Source organism: Lygodium microphyllum, chromosome 21, assembly GCF_053477565.2.
Source record: "Lygodium microphyllum isolate KBCC chromosome 21, Lygodium_microphyllum_v1.1.10, whole genome shotgun sequence".
Lineage (NCBI taxonomy): Eukaryota > Viridiplantae > Streptophyta > Polypodiopsida > Schizaeales > Lygodiaceae > Lygodium > Lygodium microphyllum.
This window is the reverse complement of record NC_141155.1, coordinates 135,015,715-135,038,743: the sequence shown is the minus strand read 5'-3', so window position 1 is coordinate 135,038,743 and position 23,029 is coordinate 135,015,715. Positions and strand designations below refer to the sequence as shown.

General features: G+C 42.4%; 2 protein-coding genes across 8 annotated transcripts in view; both read right to left on the bottom strand.

Annotated features, from left to right (window-relative positions):
• The window catches only part of LOC148018602 (uncharacterized), a 43,664-nt gene that overhangs the window by 5,467 nt on the left and 15,168 nt on the right, over positions 1-23,029 (bottom strand). For 4 of the 7 annotated variants that reach the window (XM_087661205.1, XM_087661207.1, XM_087661208.1 and 1 more), the window contains exons 18-23: positions 8,631-8,739; positions 8,404-8,540; positions 8,097-8,250; positions 7,430-7,567; positions 6,738-6,839; positions 6,142-6,634 (exon numbers count right to left, since the gene is read on the bottom strand). In XM_087661205.1, coding sequence (XP_087517331.1) covers positions 6,560-6,634; positions 6,738-6,839; positions 7,430-7,567; positions 8,097-8,250; positions 8,404-8,540; positions 8,631-8,739 — 715 coding nt within the window. In that variant the 3' untranslated portion in view covers positions 6,142-6,559. Of the gene's footprint in view, positions 1-6,141; positions 6,635-6,737; positions 6,840-6,879; positions 7,088-7,259; positions 7,349-7,429; positions 7,568-8,096; positions 8,251-8,403; positions 8,541-8,630; positions 8,740-23,029 lie in introns of those variants that run through there. The other 3 variants (XR_015687629.1, XR_015687630.1, XR_015687631.1) reach the window with 3 other exon arrangements.
• Positions 18,086-21,035, bottom strand: LOC148018603 (uncharacterized). The gene is made up of 3 exons (XM_087662032.1): positions 20,223-21,035; positions 19,102-19,164; positions 18,086-19,053 (listed from the first exon to the last, which is right to left on the bottom strand). Exons 1-3 carry the CDS (start codon positions 20,456-20,458, stop codon positions 18,471-18,473), a joined length of 882 nt encoding a protein of 293 aa, XP_087518158.1. The 5' UTR covers positions 20,459-21,035; the 3' UTR covers positions 18,086-18,470.

Below are 23,029 nucleotides of genomic sequence, written 5' to 3'. Positions count from 1 at the left end.
TATAATAAATTACAGCCAGGTACAATGAGAGCAAATTGTAGGCAAAATGAACGCATCAAGTCAACCACTGACTGTCAAAGCATAACCAACATCAAGAGGGGATAAATCAGTATGTGACAGTCATACGGACATCGAGTAAACACCCAAGCATGTCAAAAGAATCCGTCAGTAAACCGGCACACTCCTTGTGTAATAGGGCAACAAAACACTGGCAAAACCTGATACAAATAGGTGTATGCTCAAAGTGTGCAAAGCCCAAATCAGCCCAAGTACATGTATGCAGACCACGGCATATCAACTATGCAACATCTAAGTGAAGAAGATCCCAGTCTCAGAAAACTCAAAGCTCAATAGCATAAACCGTTTGCTCAATGTCTGTCAAGCATCCAAAGATGCTCCCATGGCACAAAAGCCATATGGATCAAGCCAAGAAGCTCAACAAAGGCACATGATAGCACCAGTGACGGAAGGTCCAAGACCAAGCATCAATAAGATATCATGAGCATATAGGCTTTATAGCCTTCAATTATAGCATCCATAGACATCAACTGTATCCCAAATGCAACTCTAGCAAGCCAAGAAATATCCCAAGTTCCGGAAATCCAAATTCAAGCCAAGACAAGGCTCTAGAGGCAATCGGCTCCAAACAATGTAACTAGCATGTAGTAGTGGCATAGGCCAAGCATGTCAAGACCAGCCAGACATAAGCAAAGTACATGCCATAAGTACATCAAAGACGGAGCATCCAAATGCTTTCCAAAGCTGATCTTAAGCTCAATCAATGATCCGGTATGAAAGCCAAGTTCAAAGTCGTCCCCGAATGCCAATATATCATTGCATACATCCAAGACATAGCCCGAAACCAATAGGCATTAAATATCCACTGAGAAGTATGATCAGCCCTGCTGTAAACAGCTTGAAATCACTATCCAAAACTGAGCTAAACAGTGCTCAATCCAAGCTTAAATCAATATCCAAGGCAAAGGCAACATGTGGCATACTCCACATACATGGGTGCATCATAAAGCTCCCAAACCATACCCGTAGCCATTAGGCATAAACTCCCCTGTAAATGCTTGCTGTTCAGAACTGTATACAACCATAAATCCTATGAAAAATGAGCTATCAATGGCTCAAAGTAGCCCACAAGTGCTCCAAAGCATCAATATAAGTTCAGGCACAATGATAGCATCCCCGTAGCATAACACAAGCCATAGGCATAACAAAACATGATGTCCTGGAAGTATAACAGGAATCTTCCCTGTTTCCATAGTCAAGGGCTGAAGCTCAACATGTCAAAACTGAGCTCAAATCCAAAGGATGAATGCCGGGGTGGATAGCAATCATTGCCAAGGTGCCAAAGACCATTGCCAAGCTGTAGGGGAGCCTGGAAGTGAGGAAATCTGACAGGAGAGACAGCATCCCAAACAGGCACAAACACACCAGCTGCTGTTGGGTTTACTACTGCCCATGCTGAGGGTTATGGGGCATATGGGGAGCACCAATGATGCTCAAAGAAGCCCACTCAAGTGGCAGACCAAGCCTATTCGAGGCTGGTGCAAGCTGAGAAGAAATGGAAGCATATAAACATACCTAGGTGGAAGAAGCCATGGCTGCCCGGGAAGGAAACGCCAATGAATGTAGGGATTCAACAAGAAGCTGAAGACTCCACAAACCAAGCTCGAGTAATTATGAATCCATGCTCTGATACCAGTTGAAAGGAGAGAATGATCGAAGCTTTCTTGGAAGAGCTATGGTAGGAGAGCAAGAGCAAGAAAGAGAGAGAGACCAAATGGAAACTCCAACAGTCCCAATGTGTGCCCAGCTTCCTTTATTCAAACTGTCACTAAAAGAATAAAGAATAAAGTGACGGTGACGGGCGCCCGCCACCTGCAATGTGCAATGGCGGGTACTGTCAGTGTAGTAATACACGGGCAGCTAGGCGGAGGTGCCTTTACCCCCAACACAATAAGCACTAAATAAGGCTCAGTTAAACTCTGGCAAGCTCATCGACAAGCTTGGAGCAAGTTGAAATAAGTTGGGAGAAGGGAAGGCTCGATGCGTACCTCGGGAGGAAGAAACAATGGCTACTAGACACCTTGAGCTAAAGCTTTGAATCCGGGCTAAAGCAAAGGATGTCGAAGCTCCCTCAAATAGTGGATTTTGATATCAATTAAAAGGTAGAGCTTGAGTGGAAGCAAGAGTAAAGCAAGAGCTAGGGCGGATAGAGAGAGAGAGAGAGAGAGAGAGAGAGAGAGAGAGAGAGAGAGAGACCATATATGGAAACTACGATAGTCACAATGTGTGACCGGTCTTCCCTTATTCAATAGTCACTGAAAGAATAAAGAATAAAGTAACAATGATGGGCGGCCGCCATCTACATAGTACAAGTGTGTGATCATGGTGTGTGAAGTAAATACAATGCAACATAGGCACAACTACCTTTACCCCCAACAAGTTGATCAAATAAAGAATAAAATTAACTATTGCTCCTTAACTTAGATATCTATAGTATATATAAATTTGGTTGTGGCTAAGGGAGTTTTTGAGCCTCCATATGGCTTTTCAAGGCTACATCTTTACCCAAGCCTACCAAATTTCAGATTTAAAAATCCTCTACCAATTTTTGACAATGGGTCGTGTGCCTCTATCTCTAGGCCTAACAACCTACACAACTCTGTGTGTGTGTGTGTGTGTGTGTGTGTGTGTGTGTGTGTGTCTACCAGTGATAAGCTATAAATGGGAGTCAAGATACATGAAGGAGACATGCACGAACCACAGTAACTGGGGTTTAACAGGACTGGCAATGCTATTCAGAGAGGAGCTATAGGAGACGATCCAAGTAGTTTGTAGGGATGAGTAGCCCAAGTATATGTGGGTGAGAGTAGGGATGAGGAGTGCACTCTTCACATCACCATATGCTATTTCCCCTTATGAAGTCCAAATACTTCCCACCTTCGGGGCAATCACCATATATAGCTTTAGAAGAGGATATTCAAAAGTTCTCAAGGAAGGGAGATGTCATCCTACTGGGGGACTTAATGCTAGGATAGCCTCTCACACCGTGTCCTACAAGTAGCTAAGAATGTCATCCTACGAGTAGCTCTCACGGCACTTGTCATCATGCTAGCTAAGAATGCCATCCTACAAGTAGCTCTGGTCTCACGGCACTTGTCATCGTGCCAACTACTCATACGATCCACTACCCAGGACAAACATAGCTACTTGTTAGATGCCTCATATGATGGAAGAAGAGAGCATTCTTAGCCCCATTGGAAAGAGACATGTACCAATTGTTTTGGAGTCATGATTCTAGAGAGACCTAGAGGTTTTTCAAAGAGCACCAGCTAGCCACACCCATTACATCCCTTATTACATGGAAGCAATATGTAACCAATCTCTACATAGTAGCAAGTTAGGCTCCTCTCCTCGATCCACTAGAGCCTTTCCCAAAGACCACCACCTTTTTTACAGAGCAGGTTTGAGATGCTATTGATGGACTTAGTGGAGGCAAGGCAAATGATCACAATGGATTAGTACCTAAGCACTTAATTCATGCTAAGAACTTAGTGGCAAGACTACTTACTAGCTCACATGTTTAGCAAAGCCATGTGCAAAGTCTTTCTAGAGAGTTGGCGCACTATATTATTATGCATATCCTCAAGTTAAGTGATCCTACTCTACCCAATAACTATCAGACTATTATGGTGCACATACTAGCCAAGTTATATGCCTCCATTCTTGAGCAAGAGTTGAGCAATTGGAAAGAGAGACGAGGTCTCAAAGCGCAAGGACAAGCTAGCTTTAAGAGAGGCTTCTCTACATTGGATCACATCCTCACACTTAGAGGGTTATGGAGGAGGGCTAAGCTCATAGCCAATGGATCTACTATTGCTTTGTGGACTTCTGCAAAGAAGGGGAGATAAAGGAGCTTCACTAGATGAAACCTAAATACCTCTCCTATTGTATGTAGATGACATTGTATTGATAGCTAACACTTTACAGGGACTATAAAGACATTTGGATGCTTTATAATCTTATGCATTGGATAGTGGCTTTTAGTGAACGTTGGTAAAACCAAGATAATGGTGTTTTATACTACACCACAATTGGTCAAGAGATCAACACCTAAGTTCACATATGGATAAGAGGAGTTGGAGTATGTGGATTCTTATATATACTTGGGAGTCTTATTTGCAGGCTCCACTTTCTCTACGAGAGAGGTAGTTAACACTCTACCACAAGGATACACAACACTATGTCGTTTGGAGAGGATGTATGTGTATGTCATTTGGAGAGGATGTACTCACACATACAGTATCATGAACCTCGTACTAAGCTGTGGCTCTTTGCTACATTGATCACATCCACATTACACAATTCTAGGAGCCCTGCACTAAGGCATGGCTCTTTGCTACACTAATCACATCCACATTACTTTATGGAGGACATGGCTTTAGCATAGATAGACTGCCCCCCTTCTAATAGTCCCTCGATGCACCATCTCTTACTTTGAGTCACTTAGAGAAATGCCCTATCCAACAATAGCTTACAAATTTATTTGCAAGAGAGACTCAAGGCTTCACAGTCATAGTCTTGGTCCAAGGACCATAAAGGGTGCTCTAACACCACCATAGTCCACACATACACAAGGGATATTGATTGATCGAGCCATCCAGCTTGGCCGTACTAGATGTCCTAGACCCTAACACGGACATTGACAATACCTCCATAGGAGAATACAAGAGATTATCTGCTCAAGCTATAGATAGGCCCTCTATAACCCATGAGATTGTATCAGATACAGCTCTCTTTATCAACTAGAGTTCTCTTTTTTACTTATAGCTTTTAGGTTTCTTCTGTTGTTCATTTACATTTGCATTTACCGTTCTTTTCACACAATTGTATCATCATATATTTGATTGTAACTCATGGTCTTGTAGGTCATATTTGCCTCTTGCAAATGCTAATATATCATTTTGTTCTCTCTCTCTCTCTCTCTCTCTCTCTCTCTCTCTCTAAAGTGGAAGGGAGGGCTAGCACCATTGACCCAATTGGCAACAACACAGAAGCACCGGCTAAGAGCAGCAAGAGGATGCACAAGAAAAGTATTAGTAGGACAGAGCATGCCAATGAATGCACAAGTTGGAGTGCAAGTTGATACAAAACAGCAAGGGTAAGGTCGAAGTGGATGGCAAGGCACATTTTCAAAGAGGCAATGCAAAGGGTGGGGCTGAGCAAGGGCACAAGGCAAGGTGTTGCAAGCCAATTGGGCAACTGTACCAAAGAGATAAAAGGGGGGAAGACATAGAGAGAGAGAGAGAGAGAGAGAGAGAGAGAGAGAGAGAGAGAGAGAGAGAGAGAGAGAGAGAGCCTAACATCCCAAACTTGAATACATGGGGGAGAGATGCAAGGGAAGAATGATAACTTTGCTTCTCCCACAATGTTGCTGCACAGCAATGGCATGAAACGACCTAGTGTTCCTTGCATTAGTGGTTACTTAAACTATATGGCCCCCTACTAATCTAAAAATGGACTAACATAATGCAAGAATATTGATTGTACAAGGCCTAATACAAGATCCCACTATAAACACCAGTCGTACAAGCGGGAAGCAAAAGCATGTTGAGAACACGCAACATACTCTTGCTCAAAGTTGATCATGTCGTGCTCCTGCACTATCAACCATCACCACTCTTCATATGTGTTGCTTTTCCATTGAGGCTGAAAGAAGGTTCTTTCTAGATATAGCCATGTTTGCAGCTGTCAGTGATCATTCAGTTGCAAGCATAGATGTAGACATGTTTTGTAGTTGTTTAGATAGAGCTTTGGAGAACCCTATCAAAATCCCTCCCTCCCATAGATCCAATCCAAAAAGTTCATTGCTTTTAAAGGTCGAAACTTTCTCCTTGGCCCTTGTTACTTCACCATGACACAATGCACTTAAAGAATGGAACAAAGATTTCATCAATTGTGTAGCTAGATAAAGCTTTCCAGAACCCTATCAAAATCCCTCCCTCCCCCATAAATCCAATCCAAAAGTTTGTTGCTTCTCTCCATCAGAAGTTTCTCTTTGGTCCTTGTTACTTCATCATGACACAATTCACTTCAAGAATGGAACAAAAAAATTCATCAATCATGTACAAATGTAATGAACTTAATTTTACATGACGATTGGTATTTTACATTAATATTGATACCTCATTGCCAGAAGAATTGGCAAATGAAACTGTCTAACATCCGGAGCAACGAGTAACTGAATGCTGCTTCTCACGATGTTTCACTTAAAGGATCACAATATTTCATCTGAAGGACATTCTGTTTGTAGCACTCTTTCACTTTCAGGATAAAGGGCTTTCAGTTTTGAATTTGTTTCCTTAATCTCCAATCTAAGCACAGAGTATAATCAACCCATTACCACAGAAGCAGACAGGACTGCCAGGCTCAAGACTCTGCAGGGCCATCCAAGCTCTTCAGCCGTAAGGCAGAACCTGGATATTCAATAGGCCTCAATGGAGGCATTCCTGAATGGGAAATATAACTGTCTTTGTAAAGAACCTCATGTTACAAATCGAGGACGGTTTGAAGGAAACTTCCGGGCTAGAAATCTTGCAACGGGACCTTCCGGTACAAACTGCAAAAGAGTCGCAGTTCAAAACAAAAGCATGTGCACATGTCTATGCAGCTACCACTGCCTTGCAACATCATCTTTTAGATCTAGAGTGGAAGATGTATACCTTCTGCCACATTATCACAGTGACTAGACCACCCATGATCAGCAGCCACAGCCGAAATCGAAAGTGAAATGGCATTGCTGGTGAAGGCATACCTCCAGCTTCCTGCACCACAAAGTTACAGAGACAAAGACAAGCTAATTTAATAAAGCAAATCACTTCATGGCACAAAGTGCTGGTATCAGACCAAAATGAGAAATCTCTTTTTTCTTCCTAGGCAACAGCCTACAGCCCAAGCTCCATCTTCCATGCACGCCCAGGACAAGAACCATGCAGGATCAAGGAATGACCTATGATCCTAAAAAGTCCACAACCATGCAACCTGGCCAAGAAATTGGGTGCCTGCAGATGTCCTGTAAGAACTCAAAGTCTCAATAATCCTAAGTAATGGTTGTGAATGTATAAAACTGATTGTCTCTAACATTTCCATCAGCTCTTTAGATCTATTCATTTAACACTAGACAGAGCAAACAAGAAGACATGATGCCTGAACATGGGAGCACACACCCTTCTTCCAGAACGGACCTGATGAAAAAACAGTGATCTGCAAAGTTGATGAGTGGAATGACCTTCACACACATCTAAGAGATGTCGGTGCAGAATAATGATAGCTACTGCATGACATTCATGTCAGATCTTAATGTAAATGCACACACGGAGAAACACACACACACACAAAGAGAGAGCTAACAGACCTGGTATGCAGTCCACACGGGCGAAGAAGTGTTGACAGTATTGAATTGTTCGCTCGCAACATGCCAAAGACTAGTGAATCTACTACGAGGAAGCAGCAAGATGAATGACATCAAGATCATGAGAGCTCCATAGAAAACCTGCAATACAATCATGTTAGCAACAAAGAAACAAACTGGCTTTTTTTCTGGAGTCTCAACTGTTCATTTACACAGTCAAACAACAATGCATGACTTTTTGCCTCCAAAGAAGAGAAAATTCTATTAAATGACACCTCAGTGATAATCACCAGTAAGACAGTGTATAATGATAAAATGCCTCTAAATATGTGTGCTAGCCTTTATGGTTACACAAAAAGGTCAACTTCAGATATTTTTCTAAGGCTCACAAAACCACTTCCAGAACACACATGATATACTTATTAGCACCTTCAGGATCACAATGCATTGAGCAGATAGCTGCAAGATGATAATTGGCTTCATATGTTTATCTTTCCCAGCAGTTGTGAATTGTGAGTGTCTCATAAAGGCTTGAATCAAACCTTTATTTTGCACCGATAAGGGACAAACTGACATCATGTCAGACTATAAAGATTTACATATGAAAGTTTACACAGAGTTTACAGGGGATGGTCTGTTGCTTGGAAAAAATGTGGACAGAGTCACTTACCACAATCAACCAGTTGTAGAAGACCCCTTTTCTAAAACTGGATCCAAAGGTGAACACAAAGGCAGAAGTAATAAATTGAAAATACATCGTGAAGAATAATACAGTGGATTCCCAGTTATCTCCAAGTGTCCACCAATCTGCACCATGAGAGTACCTATAGGACACAAAAAGTGCTTGCACACAGTCATAAGGTGTGAATGAGTGTACAGATACACTGGTATAATTCAAACATGAACAAGGACTAAAGCAGAGAAATAAACACTGGTACACTTTATATTCAGTACAAGACCTAAAGCAGCATTCTTACCTTGCTGGCCATCTCACATATCCTGGCTCCTCTCCCATGTATGCAACTGCTCCACTAAGAAACAAAAGATTTATGATCCATACTCCCAATACAGAAGCTATGTTTATTGGACCCAGCAGGCTTGAGGTAGGTCTCTCCTGAAATTCAAGATCTCAGGTTCATGCCATGTCTTTAAACTACCGATACTGAAATTGGGAAGAAAATACTTTATCAAGGTAACCACTGACCTTTCCAAGAGAATCTTCTGGATAGCTAAGAGTCATAGCATAGCCAAGACTCAGAACAGCAACACCATCAATAAAAAGATAGTCCATTTGGCAAAGAATAACTCCATACCTGTGCTAATACATCCGAAATTAGGAATCTGAACAGAAACAAGATCATGCTGCCAGACAAAGAGAACTATAACTAAGAGTGTTGAAGACAAACAGTTGATGTGTTATCATATACTCAATCTAGACAATCAATAGACCAGCTATCTACTTATGGAACAGATACAAATTTTGATATCCTTGTCTGTGCCAAAGGTCTTGCAAAATCTACTCAAGTTGTCTGAATCTGCAATCAATCGATATATAGCTTGTGTTTTTTGGGGTGATGATTGGTTAGCCCCTTTGCTCTAGCCTCTGGTACATGGTGGCTGGGTGTTCTAATCTCTAGGTAAGTTCTTGCACATGAGATAACACCTCCAATTCATTGAGCATCTACCTTACACTGATAACTACTTGCCATAGGTCTATTACCATGACTCAGCATCCAGCACCCATAAGCCCTGCTGCAACACCATAGTTGGCATCATACATCACCATAAAAGCTCATCGAGGTTGGTTAACCTCAACACAAGGAGTGACAACGAGATCACCTTCTTTCTTGAAGGCCCATTTCATCCCCTCCTTACTTGTCCCCACGAGAAATGTTGGATGGCTGGCATCCATAAATAAAAGGGTCTCTTGCATATAGTTCTACATGTATATCCAACAAAACATCACTACTCCAAAGAAGCTCCACATCGTTGACCTGCCTTGAATACCTGCCAATCAATGATGGCCATAGTCCGTGCTGTAATTAACCCCACAAATACAATGTGACCCAAATAGTTGGTGGACACCATGAAGACTCCACTTCTTTATGAAGAAGAACAGCTTGTTCACCTACAAGACCTTGAAGTTTGAACCTTTCAAGTTCCAACTCCCAAGCATCAAGCCTCCCACTCTCCCTCTCCCTAGCCTCCACCTCCTCCATCCACTCAAACTCCTCTCTCTTCCACCTTGCCTTGTCCTACCTTGACTTGCATCCTGTTAGAAATTAGTCATCCCCTAGACTAGCATTTCTCAGGTATCATTGGTATGCATTATTCCTGTCAGTCTGGGCATTTTCAGCAGGCACAGTGTATGGGCAGTTTATCAGGAAGTAATGATGCCACATGGCACCTGGAGGATTATTCGCTGATTATTTTATTCAATTGTGGTGTAGTTCACAGTTTTCTGATCGGGTTGGCCAGTTTTGCTGACCACCTGCATTATTTTATGGTATTATTTCCTCCTATTTAGCCCTAGGTGGCAATCTGCCCTCCTCACTTTCTTTTCACGTGCTGGTGGGAGAGATACGGCTCAAGTAGATACATTGACAGCCCTTGTATATCTGCCCTCTTCATTTCAGCATTCACTAACTGCAGATTTCTACTTTCTTTTGTCTCTTTTCTCTCTCCATTTGTCTCATGTTCATTGTCTTTCAGTCTTGTCCATATGCTTCCGCATTCGGTGCACTCTAACATGGTACTAGAGCAATGTAGAAGGGCTGATTGATCGTGGGCAGACCCGATCAAGAGGATTCTTCACAACAAAAGTTTGAGTTTCCAGCTTTTGGAGGCTGCAATGAAAAGGTTGTGCAGGGAGGAGTGAAGTTGCTGTTTCTTGTAGGTCCTTTGCTGTTCATGAAGGAGAAAAGGCTGTGTTTTCAGCCATTTGTTGCAGATTTTGAGTTTTCATCACCTTCGGCGTATGAAACTCTTTGAGGACAAGCAAACGAAGCCCTAGCAGGCACCAACAATGTTCGCAAACTCGCATAGTTGCGCTCGTATGTTGTATGGTTCTATCCGTACCGTATGATTTGTACCGTATAGTATGGTACATACCCATACGATTTCATATGGAAAAACAAGCCTTTCCTAGCCACCATGTCTACCACATCTACTTGCATTCCTACGCGTGTCTTCCTACATGGCACTTTTGGGGGGGTGGGAAGTCTTGGATACTTCAGCCCACCCCTTTTCCAGCTATGTACTCCTCCCCCAAGCCCCCTTGGATTCCATCCAATTGGCAGCCCTATTTGACTATTGGCCCCTCTTTGACTATTTGACCCTTCTCTCATCTACAAAAGGTGCTCCTCTCCTCCATGCTTCCATACCAATTCAGCAAGCATTTTCCATTCTCATCTACCTCTCTTGGATCTTGAATTGATTTGTGATTCGTGAAGCTCTAGTTTCTCACTCTCTCCTCTCTCCTGCACCCTATCAAGGCTCAAGGCTCAAGGCTCTCCCATCCCCTCTCACTCTTGCTCTTTCAACTTTACCCCAACCCTCTCCCTCTCTTTCAAGTTTCAAGACTCAAGACTCAAGCATCTCACTATCCCTCCCTTTCTCACTCTCCCCCAGGCCTCTCCATCTGTCATCGGCATCCTGACTCATGAGAAGCACAAGGCCTTCAATTTGCATGCGATCCATGTGGAGAGGGACACAAAGAAGTCCAACTCCCACCATTGGACATGCAAGAATTGCAGGATGCGCTATACAAGTGGTGCAACCTGGCTTATTCAACATCTTTCCAAGACGGGGAGGGGCAAGTTGCTCCATGCAAGGAAATCCCTCAAAACATTGCAGATGAGATTCTCGCCAAGATGAGAGGGAGACCCACAAGAGGAGGAGGAAGTAGCATATCGGCACCAACTCCTATGCCTACTAATGAGGAAACATCAAATGTGAGCATATCTTCAACCAATGCAAGAGGGGCCTCTACCATTGGTGGTGGGGGCTTCACATCCGTATCCGGCTCCAGCAAATGAAAAAGAGTGGAAGCTCATGCAGCACCAAGGAGACAATCCTCTCTCTCTCAAGCTCCAGAGAAAGGCAATGACTTGCGGACATTGAAATTGCATGCATGTTCCTTGAGTGCAATCTTGCATTCAATATCCTAAAGCAACAGCGATGGAAGGAGATGGTAAAAGCCATTGCCAATGTGGATCCATGTGAAGAATGGGACCAATGTCACATACAATGACTTGAGGACGAAAAAGATTGATAAAGAGAAGGAGAGGATTAATAGAGCCCTTGATCCTATTCGGGCCGCATGGATAAAATACGGTTGCTCCATTCTCACCGACACATGGAGTGATCGTAAGAAACGAGGCATCATCAACACACTCGTCTCATGTTCATTCGGCACTTACTTTTTGCGAACTATAGATACTAGCAAGAGGGGGAGAAAAACGACGGGCCCATTCATCTACCACCACATTTGGCAAGCTATCATTGAGGTACACATTGCCTTTTAAATTTGCTTTACTTTCTTTTATTATAATTTATGCATAACTATCTATCTCCCTATTCTCTCTTAAATCTATCTCGATTTTTTCTTTCCCCCAAACCCCTATCTTTCTTGATTTTTGAATCTTGAAAGTTGAAACTTGAAAAGCTCAACTCTCTCTCTCTCTCTCTCTCTCTCTCTCTCTCTCTCTCTCTCTCTAACCTCTAAGTATTGTTACTTACTTGTAATTTGTGGTTGTAGGTGGGCCCCTGAATGTGGTGTAAGTTGTTACCGACAATGCATCAAATTGTTGGCGCATGGGCCGTTTACTTAAGGCCGAGTTTCCCATGATTGTCTAGACTCTACGTGCAAGTCATTGTTTCGTCGTGCTCATGGAGGATATTGGGAAGCTCAAGTGGATGAAGAGGGTGGTCCATAAAGCTACATCAATTGTCATCTTCTTCATCGTAAAGGTGAAAGTGCTTGCAATGTATCGTGAGCATAGCACACTCGACTTGAAAAATCCTTCTTCAACTCAATTTGCTGACAATGGTGTCCACTCTATGGAATGAGTGGAATGAGCATAAGATAGAGGAGGTCAAAACCATGCAATGCTTGTGTCTTAATGAGAAATTTTGGTAAAAAGTTCATATTGTTGTCATTGTCGTGACTCCCTTTTATAGGGTATTACGTATGAGTGATTGCGAGGGGTCCACCATGGGCCTTCTTGTTCACTTTTTTAGAGCGGCATTGGTGGAGGCACGTGCTTGCACAATGATCACAGAGACATTGTGTATACATGTTCTAGATAGCAGAGAGGAGATGGACATGGATGCATAAGCCCATCCATGGTTTTGCCGCATTGGTACATCCAATCTACAAGTCACCACCGTACATGGATGATAGAGAGGTCTATTCAGACCAACTTGCTTATTTGACTCGTGTAGTCCTTATGGATGACCACAATGCAGTGTTGGAGGAGCTAGGATGCTATGCAAATCAGAGAGAGCATGCGGCTTTTGCTTCTCCCACTTGTTGGAGAGAGTCACTTATGAAGCCTTTATTTTGGTGGCAAAACTTTGGATATACATTGGAGACCCTTCAACCCTTAGCCATGAGAGTCCTTGCTCAGGATTGCTCTTTGGATGCATATGAGAAAAACTAGAGTGTCTATTTTCTTATTCACACGAAGATTCGTAATTGGCTTAGCACACGATAGTTAAAGCAACTAGTCTATTGCCACACTAACTTACGCACGATGAGAGCTATGATGAGCATGGGTAGTCCAAAGCAGGTAAACACTTCACTATAAAATTTAAAATTTGTTGTTTTAGACTTTAAAGTGTATACTTCACAATTTATACATTAGCATTTACAATCTTATATGTATTGTGTAGGTAAAATGTTGATACATTCAAGTTTACGGGCGACACTCTTCCGAGTGTACATCAGGAGGTGAAAGATCAGGAGATGATTTTTGTAGAGCTCTATAGAGAGCTTATAGCAACAAATACTTGTGACACTCGCAATCACTGTGCTTGTGGACAAGGAGTTCGAGTAGGTGGTAGCAGGGGCATGGTCATTTGGCGCCCTGCCCTAGTAGCTCACATCCCATGCCTCATGATGACATTTCCTCCTTGCCTATACAACCAGCACCTAGGGATCCATCATTTGATGATGATGGTAACCTCGTCAATGAAGATGAGTATGAGAGTATCTCATTATCCAATACCGAGGAGTCATCTTCAAATTCTCTTGATGAGCACTCATATGGTTCTGATGATGATGATGATGATAATGATGCCTCGTCATAGATTCATAGGTCTCTCCCTTTTTTGTATCTACTATCATTGTATCCACATGCCACTATGATGCATTATCCATGGACCATATATATACTAGACTCTAGTTATATCGCATGTTGCGCGCAGTCCATGAGACCACAATGGCCACTCTCATGTATTCATCTTATTTTATAATGAAATGGCTATTTCCATTTGAAACATGTGCATTATGTTCTATCATTTAATGATTTATGTTTTTTTTAAATCATGTTAAATTTCTTTTTCATACTAATATCATACCGTACCTTATACATTCATAAGGTACCGTTTAATACCGCACTTTATTGTATTGTACCATATCATACCTTTCATACTTGACAACCATGGCACAAGGTCAAAGGGGGCTGCCCTTGTTTTTGTGCAATCATTCTATGTAAAATGTCGACCAAAATTGGCATGGAGTTCCAGGCTATTATGGACCGTAAGGTCCCCATGTTGCCGGCTCTTCCTTCAAATCAAAAGCTTGATAGGGTAGGGGAGATTTACTGCATCTAGCATGTAATGAAGCTTGCCATCTTGGAGTCTTATAATTTGGCAAAACTCGTGACCAAGGCTATAGACGCCGTCCTACAACTCGTGATGCTTCCAAGCTTTCTTCAAATGAGAAAGACAAGTTGATGAAAGCATAGGCACGTTGGTACAAATTGAATGCCTGTATCCATTCTTTCCTCTTTCTCTTTTGCACTCCAGCCATCATTGCTTATACCAAGCACTTGACAATAGCTTAGGACATACGGCTAGAGCTTGCTTAGATATACAATTGAATGATTGTGATAAAGCAGATATCTCTGCATGTTTAGATAAGGACTTTGAGTCCTAATAAGTCTTGTTTTATACAGGAGCATACCAATAAGCTTTACAATTGCAAATACAGGTCCAGAATGCAAGGAAGACAATTACCTCCACCTTGATTCAATGCATTTTATTCCGCCTTGATTGCTTCAAGGTGGTTAGAGAGACTTCATTTGGGAAGAGTTGATTCCTATGGTTTTGGACTGAGAGGAGCAATTGAAAGGACAAAATGTTTCCAAATCAGAAGCATTGATTGGTCAATCCTCTCAAAAGAAGAGGAAGAACCAAAAGGAGGAGGACAAATCGAAAAAGGACAAAGAAATGGATTCCACGTGTCACGTCTGTGGCAAGACGAGTCACTGGAAGAACGATTGCCCTGACAAGGAGAAGAATGACAAAAAACAAGGAGAAATCTTCAAAGGTTTCAAGAGCGATGGCTATTCCCTCACATCGACTGCCTTCCTCTACCTGGAGGTGATTGAGGCATCAACCCCTAGGGTTCTAATGCTACGTTGACAGCCCCGCACCCTCATGAGTGGATTGTTGACACTAGTGCCTCTCGGCATATGACTCCTTCAGCCACAGGTGTTACCCATTTGTGGCCTTCGCATAAACAGATTCTCATCAACAATAGCTGTTTTGTTCCTATTTAGGGAAGGGGTAATATGTAACTTATTTCAGATGGGTAGGATGGTGCCCATACTTTGGAGGTGCTTTATGTGCCAAGCTTGGGTTACTATTTGCTTTTGGTAACTACACAAGATTTGTACCTTCGACATCTTGGTTGAGATTTATGAGAATTCTTTTCGGATTCTTGATCGTGGATCGAGACAGGTGCTTACTTCCGGTTATGGAAAAATGAAGTCTACAAGCTAAGGTCTCCTTCTACCTTGACCTCTCTTCTTCTAAATTGTAAAACACAGTCTAAATCTGAGCTTTGGCATGCTCAATTTGGCCACCTAAATTATGATTACCTTCGAAAGACTTCTAGGGGACGGCTTGTCACCGAACATTGTGGTGACCTAGCAGCCCTGTGTATCTTATATTTGTGGGAAACAACATCATGATGCCATTTATAGCAAGGCTTTCAAGGCAATCTTCAACACCCTTGGAGCTTGTTTCTATAGATTTGTGTGGATCTATGAGGACAAAGTCCCTTAAGGGGAGCTTGTATTTTATACTGATTGTGAACGGTTTTAGCATGATGGAATGGGCTCATTTTTTGCAACTGAAGTCGAAGGCTTTCTCCCACTTCAAGGATTGGTTACTCTTTGAGGAGAATTGATCAAGCCAAAAACTGAAGATATTACGATCGGATAAGGGAGGAGAATTTGTTTCTAATGAGCTTGCTAGATTTTGTGCAAATCGCAGTATCCACCAAGAGTTTACAAACACAAACACACCTCAAGAAAATAGCATATTGGAGCGAAAGAACCAAAGTGTGATTGAGATGGCTTGCAACATGATAGAGCATAGGCAAACACCTCTCAATGTCTTTGGGTCGAGGCTATGGCTGCTATGCAGTCCACATCCTTAATCAATCCCCCACTTCAGCTATTCTTGATATGATACCCTATGAGGCATATTTTGGGCCTAATCCTCCACTTCAGCTATTCTTGGTAAGATACCCTATGAGGCGTATTTTGGGCCTAAGCCTGATGTTTCTTATTTCAAGGTTTTTGGGTGTAACGCCTATGTCCGCACTTCGAAGACACAGCGTGATAAATTTGAAGCAACTTCCCAAAGACAAGTGTTTGTGGGCTATAGCTACACGAGATGTCTACACGAATCAAGATGTTCGGTTCATGGAGGTTCGAGCCTCAAAGAGGGGTGAGGAGTGCACCACCGTGCTTGGAGATTGAGGAGATAATTGGGCACCAACAACTATACCTTTGGAGCCCGCTTATCTTGGAGATGCTTCATCTTCGGATGGGGATATTACTTCACCAACAATCTCCCTGACTAAGCCACTACCAATGGATGTTCGGGAGACTTCAGCAAATGGAATGCGACGACCGGCCTTCTCCTCATTGGGCTCGAGACACACTCCGGGATTCAAGGATTGAGGGAGTCCCTATGGAGTGGCAGCCATAGAATGGTCCAAGGCAAACTCAGAGGAACAAAGCACATACTACCGAGTTTGTACTAACTATTGTTTGATGACCCATGCCATATAGGATAGAGAGCCCACCTCAATGAAGGAGGCTTTGCAATCACAAAATTAAAAGAAGGCTATGGAGCAAGAGTTGAATACAATTGGGTAGAATGGCACTTGGAATCTTGTGCGTCGGCCTGTTCATAGGAAGGTGATCGGTGTAAAATGGATCTTCAAGACCAAATATCCCAATGATGGTACTCTGGATAAGCACAAGGCACGGCTCGTTGCAAAGGGCTTCACACAACGGCCATGGGTGGATTTCCATGACACCTTTACACCAAAGCAACTAAGAAACGCGTTTCTTTTTGTTTGAAACTTACGAAACATTTCTTAAAGTATGAAACGTTTCTGAGAGTAAAAAACGTGGGTTTTTTTTTTTAAGTTGGAACCCAAATCATGGTTTTTTTGACAAAAACTGTTGGCCAATGTTAAACATGATGATGATGATGTGTAATGACTCATGAAGGCTTAAGATTTTGGGTGAGAGACTGATTTTTTTGTGATTTTCTTTAGTGATTGAACTTTGTCAATCTAGTATCTATTCTTGTCTTGAGAGTTGATTATTATACGACTTTAGTCTCATTTATGAGTTATTTATGACATATTCCAATTCATTCTCGATTTTAACATTTTGTCAATTTGTTTTAAAATGAGAATCATGATGTTGCAACTTGACTCAGTCCATATTGTAGATAGGCTATTTACATGTTTATTTCAATTTTCTTTGTATGATATATATGAGTCATAATGTTTGAGTTCTAAACCGTAGTATAGCTTGTCCAAAAACTAACTTTGACATAAGTGACAAGTCAATAATGGATCATAGATATATAACGTATTATTCTCAGTTGACTCTATTATCACTGAAGCTCAATTGGCCATTCTTTGTTTAAGAAAGAAAGAAAGAAAGAAAGATATATTAATGTCTACATAAGGCCAATGTGGCCTATGAGACAAAATCCAGATTATATCCATGTCTAATGTCATCTCATCAGTAAGGTAAAGATAACATTACAAGTAAGTGGGTGGCATATGAAACAATACTGAAAATAACTATACTATAGGGCTATACTAAGGTTGAACCATGTGTAGTGTTGTTCCATCGATAGAAAAGAAAAGGAGAATCAGATCTGATTTAGCCATGTACACAAGTGTGGTGGAGACTATGGGTTGTAGCTCGTCTCAAGATCTGCACATGATCTCAGCTATGATGCGGTCCCTAGCTGCTTCATTGATATGCCTGGTGGTGAGTCTGCGGTGTCTCGTGATAATGGCTCTAATCCGACTATGGTGTGGCCTCCTCGGACGTGGTCCTAGTGGACGGGGTCGTCGTGCTCGACGAAGGAAAATGGCTCTATCCAATGTGACTCCACGGTGTGGCCTGTAAGGTGTCTAGCAGGGTGGTTCTGTCTCTGCTAGGCTGGTAGTGTCAGTAGGGTCGGCTCTGTAGAAGAAGTCTGTCACTGCTCTTTGTGTGTGTCCCTCTAGGTGAGCTAGCCTCCTGTTTCGCAATAGTGCAATTCGGCACCTCTCGAGCTTCAGGAGGAAGAGACCTAGGCATCTCTGGTCCTCGTACTCCATGACGCAACGAAGGGATCCAAATCCATCCTGGAAGAGGCAGTGGTACCGTCCTCGTATGTCATAGTATAATGTGCATCTGCATATGTAGTGCTCCTCCATCTCAAGCTCTTGACCACAAAGCTGGCAAGTCCTATCCTCTGCTAGGGTATTTTTCCATCTGTATGTCTCCATCTAGAGCCTATGTGAGGAGGTGCAAATCTGTCTGATAACAACCCGTATGCTATGGGAGAGATGGGTGCCCATATATGCTGGCCAAATAGTGAAACCATCGTCAGAGAGGCACAAGAAATGACTCCTGTAGAACTCCATCCTCAATCCTAGAGGGAGTGGTGGGTGGATCCATGTCCTTGCCATCTCAATCCTCAAGATATCAACTCTCATCACCTGGTTCAACTCTGATCGGCTAAGAGAAAGTGTAGGGCAGTCAAGGCTATAATCCAAAGGTGGAAGACGGTCAATATCCAAACCATGTAGGCTCATCCAAATAGCCATCTGTGAAAACCAACAGTTCTTCTCGCCTCCTGTTGCTAGTTGTTTAGATGAGGTTAGTGCCAATCTAGAGTATCTATGGCATGGAAGTTCCCATAGTCTGTGCCAAAAGGTCACTACCCTGAAGAGTGCCTCCATGACTATGGGTATTGCCCCTAGCTCTACTCTGACAATGAGGTGTGGGGTGGAGGGCTTACTCCTAATCATGCGTACTATCATCATGATCAATGGCCTTTCCATACTATCCCAGCCATCATAATAATCCCTCTCTGCTCCAAGCTGATTAGTAAGTGGGCTAAGGCGCCTATGGTACAAGCTGCAACCCCATACCTCTGCTCCATATAGTAATGTAGGTGTGACTACAGTCTCAAACAACCTGTAAACGCCCCGAACAACATAGTATGCTTAACAATTATGATATTCGCTTGTTTTCGAGATTTAAAATAAAAGAGAATAAACACTTAAAGCTGAAAATGAAAATTACTCACAAAATTACAGCCATGAAAATGTAAAAGTAATGGAGACAAGATTGAGGGTTGAAGATGGGCAACCCCCCCCCCCGAAGGAATGTATTTCTGCTCAACCCAAGTCCCTTAGGGAAGAGCTCAGTTACAATCAACCTGAGAGTGAGGAGAAGTAATTCTCACTCTCACAAGATCATGCAAAGATGTACAAACACATATGCATTATCTATTACGCAATGATAAGAACTGATTTCTTTACAGTATGACAGAAGAAAGAGGGAAAAATCAGCCTTTCTCCATCGTTGAACAGTAGTACATGGATAGGGCTTGCTTCTTGTTGCTAAAATGAAAGAAAGAGCTTGAGAAGGAGATGCTGTAATGAATTTACAAGCTTGTTGTCCTGTAAAACAGTAGTGATAGAAGAGGGAATATGGAGGAATTTGATAATAGAGAAGTGGGGGATGATGATGGGGATGGATGGGGCTAGTTTCTGGCTATCTGCGGGTGCTGTACATGAGTTTACAGCAAAGAAAAATGATGCTGAATGAAGAAAAACGAGCTCTTATTTATAGGAGAGGGAAGAGCTAGTACAAAAGGAGCTTTCAACCCACACATACACATTATACAAGCATTTCATGATCATGCCATCTTGTTGATTTTAACTGTCTGTTCTGGTGGATCTAGCCCACACTTCAAGGCATCAATCCTTTCTGTGTGTGAGTCTAACCCTGATATGCGTGAGTTCTAGTCACAGGCGCCCAATCGGGCCATATAGATGGAAGTGTGAACTATCTTTTCTCTAACCCACCGCGTGGGTCCACCATAACCTATGACCACTCATCAGTGGCCAGCTCCAATGCACTTTTCTTTATATCTAATTAGTGCAAAGGAAATAAATTTAATAAATCATTATATAGACAAATTAATGAAAAATGATACAAATTCTGTTTCTATAGAGTTGTGACACAACCAAAGTTTGGTGCGGGGCTCCTGGAACTGTATGTGAGCACATTGACTCTCAAGTGCCCCTAGTGCTACGTATCCACGTGCCAAACGTGCCTCTAATGCCCCTCTCAACGAAAAACGTGGGCCAGAGAAAGTGACTCCCAAATAGACATATTCTCTCACATGCTCCAGTATGTCTCCCCCAAATGTGAATTGGTACATAGATCTAGTCACCCATGCTGCTGAAGTATTGAAAACCATGGTTTTGGTCTTCCCAAGGTTCACTATGAGGTCTTTATCTCTACAAAAGATGTGCAAAGCATCTAGATGGCACCGCAAACCCTCCGGTAAATCTGAAATGAGAACAATATCATCTGCATACAGTAATATCGGTATCAGTACCCCTGTCAAGTTGGCTCCAGCTCCTCATCCTCAGTCTATGTAATCATACACTTCATCTATGTATAGACCAAACAATGTGGGTGAAAGTGGACATCCTTGTTTCACTCCTATAGTACTGTCAACCCTCTCTGATAGCCCCCCAGGTACTCGTACATGACCTATCACTGCCTCATATAATGCATAGACACCCCATCGTATACCCTCTGGTACTCCAATGTCCTGCAATCTCTGCATGATGCGTGTACGAGGCACTATATCAAAAGCTTTGCGAAAGTCTACAAAGCAACAATAGATCCTCTTGTCTCGGGCTCGACTCTCCTCAATAATGGCTCTAAGTGTGAGAATATGGTCTAGCGTGGTATATCCTCGTCTGAAACCTACCTATCCTTGTGCTCTCTTGCCTTGCATTTCAGCCCACTCACTGAGTTCATGCTCCAATCTAGATCCATATGTCTTGGCCAAAGAATGACCGATCATGATAGTCCTGTAGTTGCTAGGAATCAGGGGATCACCACTTTTAAGAGAGAGTTCCATAGAGGTTTAGAATCTCTTTCCCTAGTCAAAACTATTAAAAATCCCAATATAAAAAAACCCGCATTTCTTATTTTACCCCCTCTTGAAAGAAACTTACGAAACACATTTCTAAGGTTTCGTTTCTGAATATTTCTGACATTTCTGGCTACTATGCTTTGCATCTACTACTTGGATGGCTACCATTAGAGCCATTCTTGCCTTAGCCAACCATAGGAGATAACTAGTTTATCAGCTTGATGTGAAGTTTGCCTTCCTAAATCGTGATTTGAAGGAGGAGATCTATGTTGAGCAGCCTCCTAGCTTTTCCTTATCAAACGAACAAGTGTACAAGTTGAAGAAGGCCCTTTACGGCCTCAAACAAGCTCCACATGCATGGAATGAGAAGGTAGTTCCTCCAAAGTAAGCTAGGGTATCAAAGTTCCTCTTCCAATCCCTAGTTACATGTCCACACCTCAGTTGGAGGGCACACATTGTTTGTGCTTTGTGTGGATGATCTTATTTTGACAGGTGACCATGCCCAGAAGGTCAAGGAAACTAAGGCAATACTAGATGAGGTATTCAAGATGACGGATATGGACGTTCTTCATTTCTTTCTGGGCCATGAGATTTACTTGATTCCGAGGGCGATTTTTATATCCCAACAGCGATATGTGCAAGAGCTTTTGGCCACGTTTGCAATGGAGGGATGTAAGGCCATTTCTACTCCTATGGATCCGAACTAGAAGGCTATGGCCTATGCATATTCTCTGACGGGACAGATGCTACCCACTACAAGCAATTGATTGGATCCTTGATTTGTCTTCTTAACACTTGGATTGATTAGTGCTTTCTTAAAGGATTATTGGCCGGGTTCATGAGTGAATCCAAGATTGTACATTGGAAGGCTGCTATGAGGATTTTACAATTCCTGGGGGGGACCCCCGATCTTGGTATTCATTATCTAGTTGGTCCTGGAGATTCGCCTTTGATTCTTACAAGCTAGACGGATTCAAATTGGACCGGAGATGTTGACCAACGGAGGTCAATGACAGGATATTGTTTTACTTTAGGTGCGAGTGTTACCTCGTGGAGTAGCAAGAAGCAGCCCACTGTTGCCCTTTCTTCCACAAAGGCGGAGTATAGAGCGGCACCTTCTATCACATGTGAGTCGATATGGCTTCAGAGGTTATTAGGAGAGTTTGGCTACTCCCAAACTAGTCCTACGATACACTTCATTGTGACAACAAGAGTTGCATTGCTTTGGCATGAAACCTAGTGTTTCATGCTAGGTCAAAGCACATTGAGATTCAATACCATTTCATTCGAGAGAAGATCTTGGATGAGACCATTGATGCAGTTTATTGCAAGACAAAGGATAATCTTGCAAATTTGTTTACAAAGGCCCTTCCTCAACTTCTTCTCTAATAGCACTCCAACTCCCTAAGCCTTATGCCGTGCCCAAGATCTGTGAGGGGGTGTTAGAGATTAGTTCATTATTCCTGTCAGTCAGTGGGCATTTTTAGCAAGCACAGTGTACTAGTAGTTTATTAGGCAGGCAATGATGCCACGGGGCAATTGGAAAATTATTCGCTGATTATTTTATTCATTTGTGGTGCATTGGACAGTTTTCTAATCAAATTGACCAATTTTGTTGGCCACATGCATTATTTTATGGCATTGTTTCCTCCTATTTAGCCCCAGGTGGAAGCCTACCCTCCTCACTTGCTTTTCAAGTGCTGGTGGCAGAGATACGGCTCAAGGAGATATATCCATAGCTCTTGTAAATCTTCCCTCTTCATTTCGGCATTTCATTGACTGTAGATTTCGGCATTCTTTTGACTCTTTTCTCTCTCCCTTTCTCTCATGTTCATTGTCTTTCACTCTTGTCTATACACTTTTGCATTCGCTGCACTATAA

What these genes read in the sequence shown, in the direction of transcription:
- LOC148018603 (XM_087662032.1), bottom strand. Translation starts at nt 20,458, where the DNA reads ATGGTTTTCAATACTTCAGCAGCATGGGTGACTAGATCTATGTACCAA. An exon ending in GAGCCCCGCACCAAACTTTG is followed by an intron (nt 19,165 to 20,222) that starts GTTGTGTCACAA and finishes GGGCGTTTACAG; the next exon opens with GTTGTTTGAGACTGTAGTCA. An exon ending in GAGGTATGGGGTTGCAGCTT is followed by an intron (nt 19,054 to 19,101) that starts GTACCATAGGCG and finishes TGGAGCAGAGAG; the next exon opens with GGATTATTATGATGGCTGGG.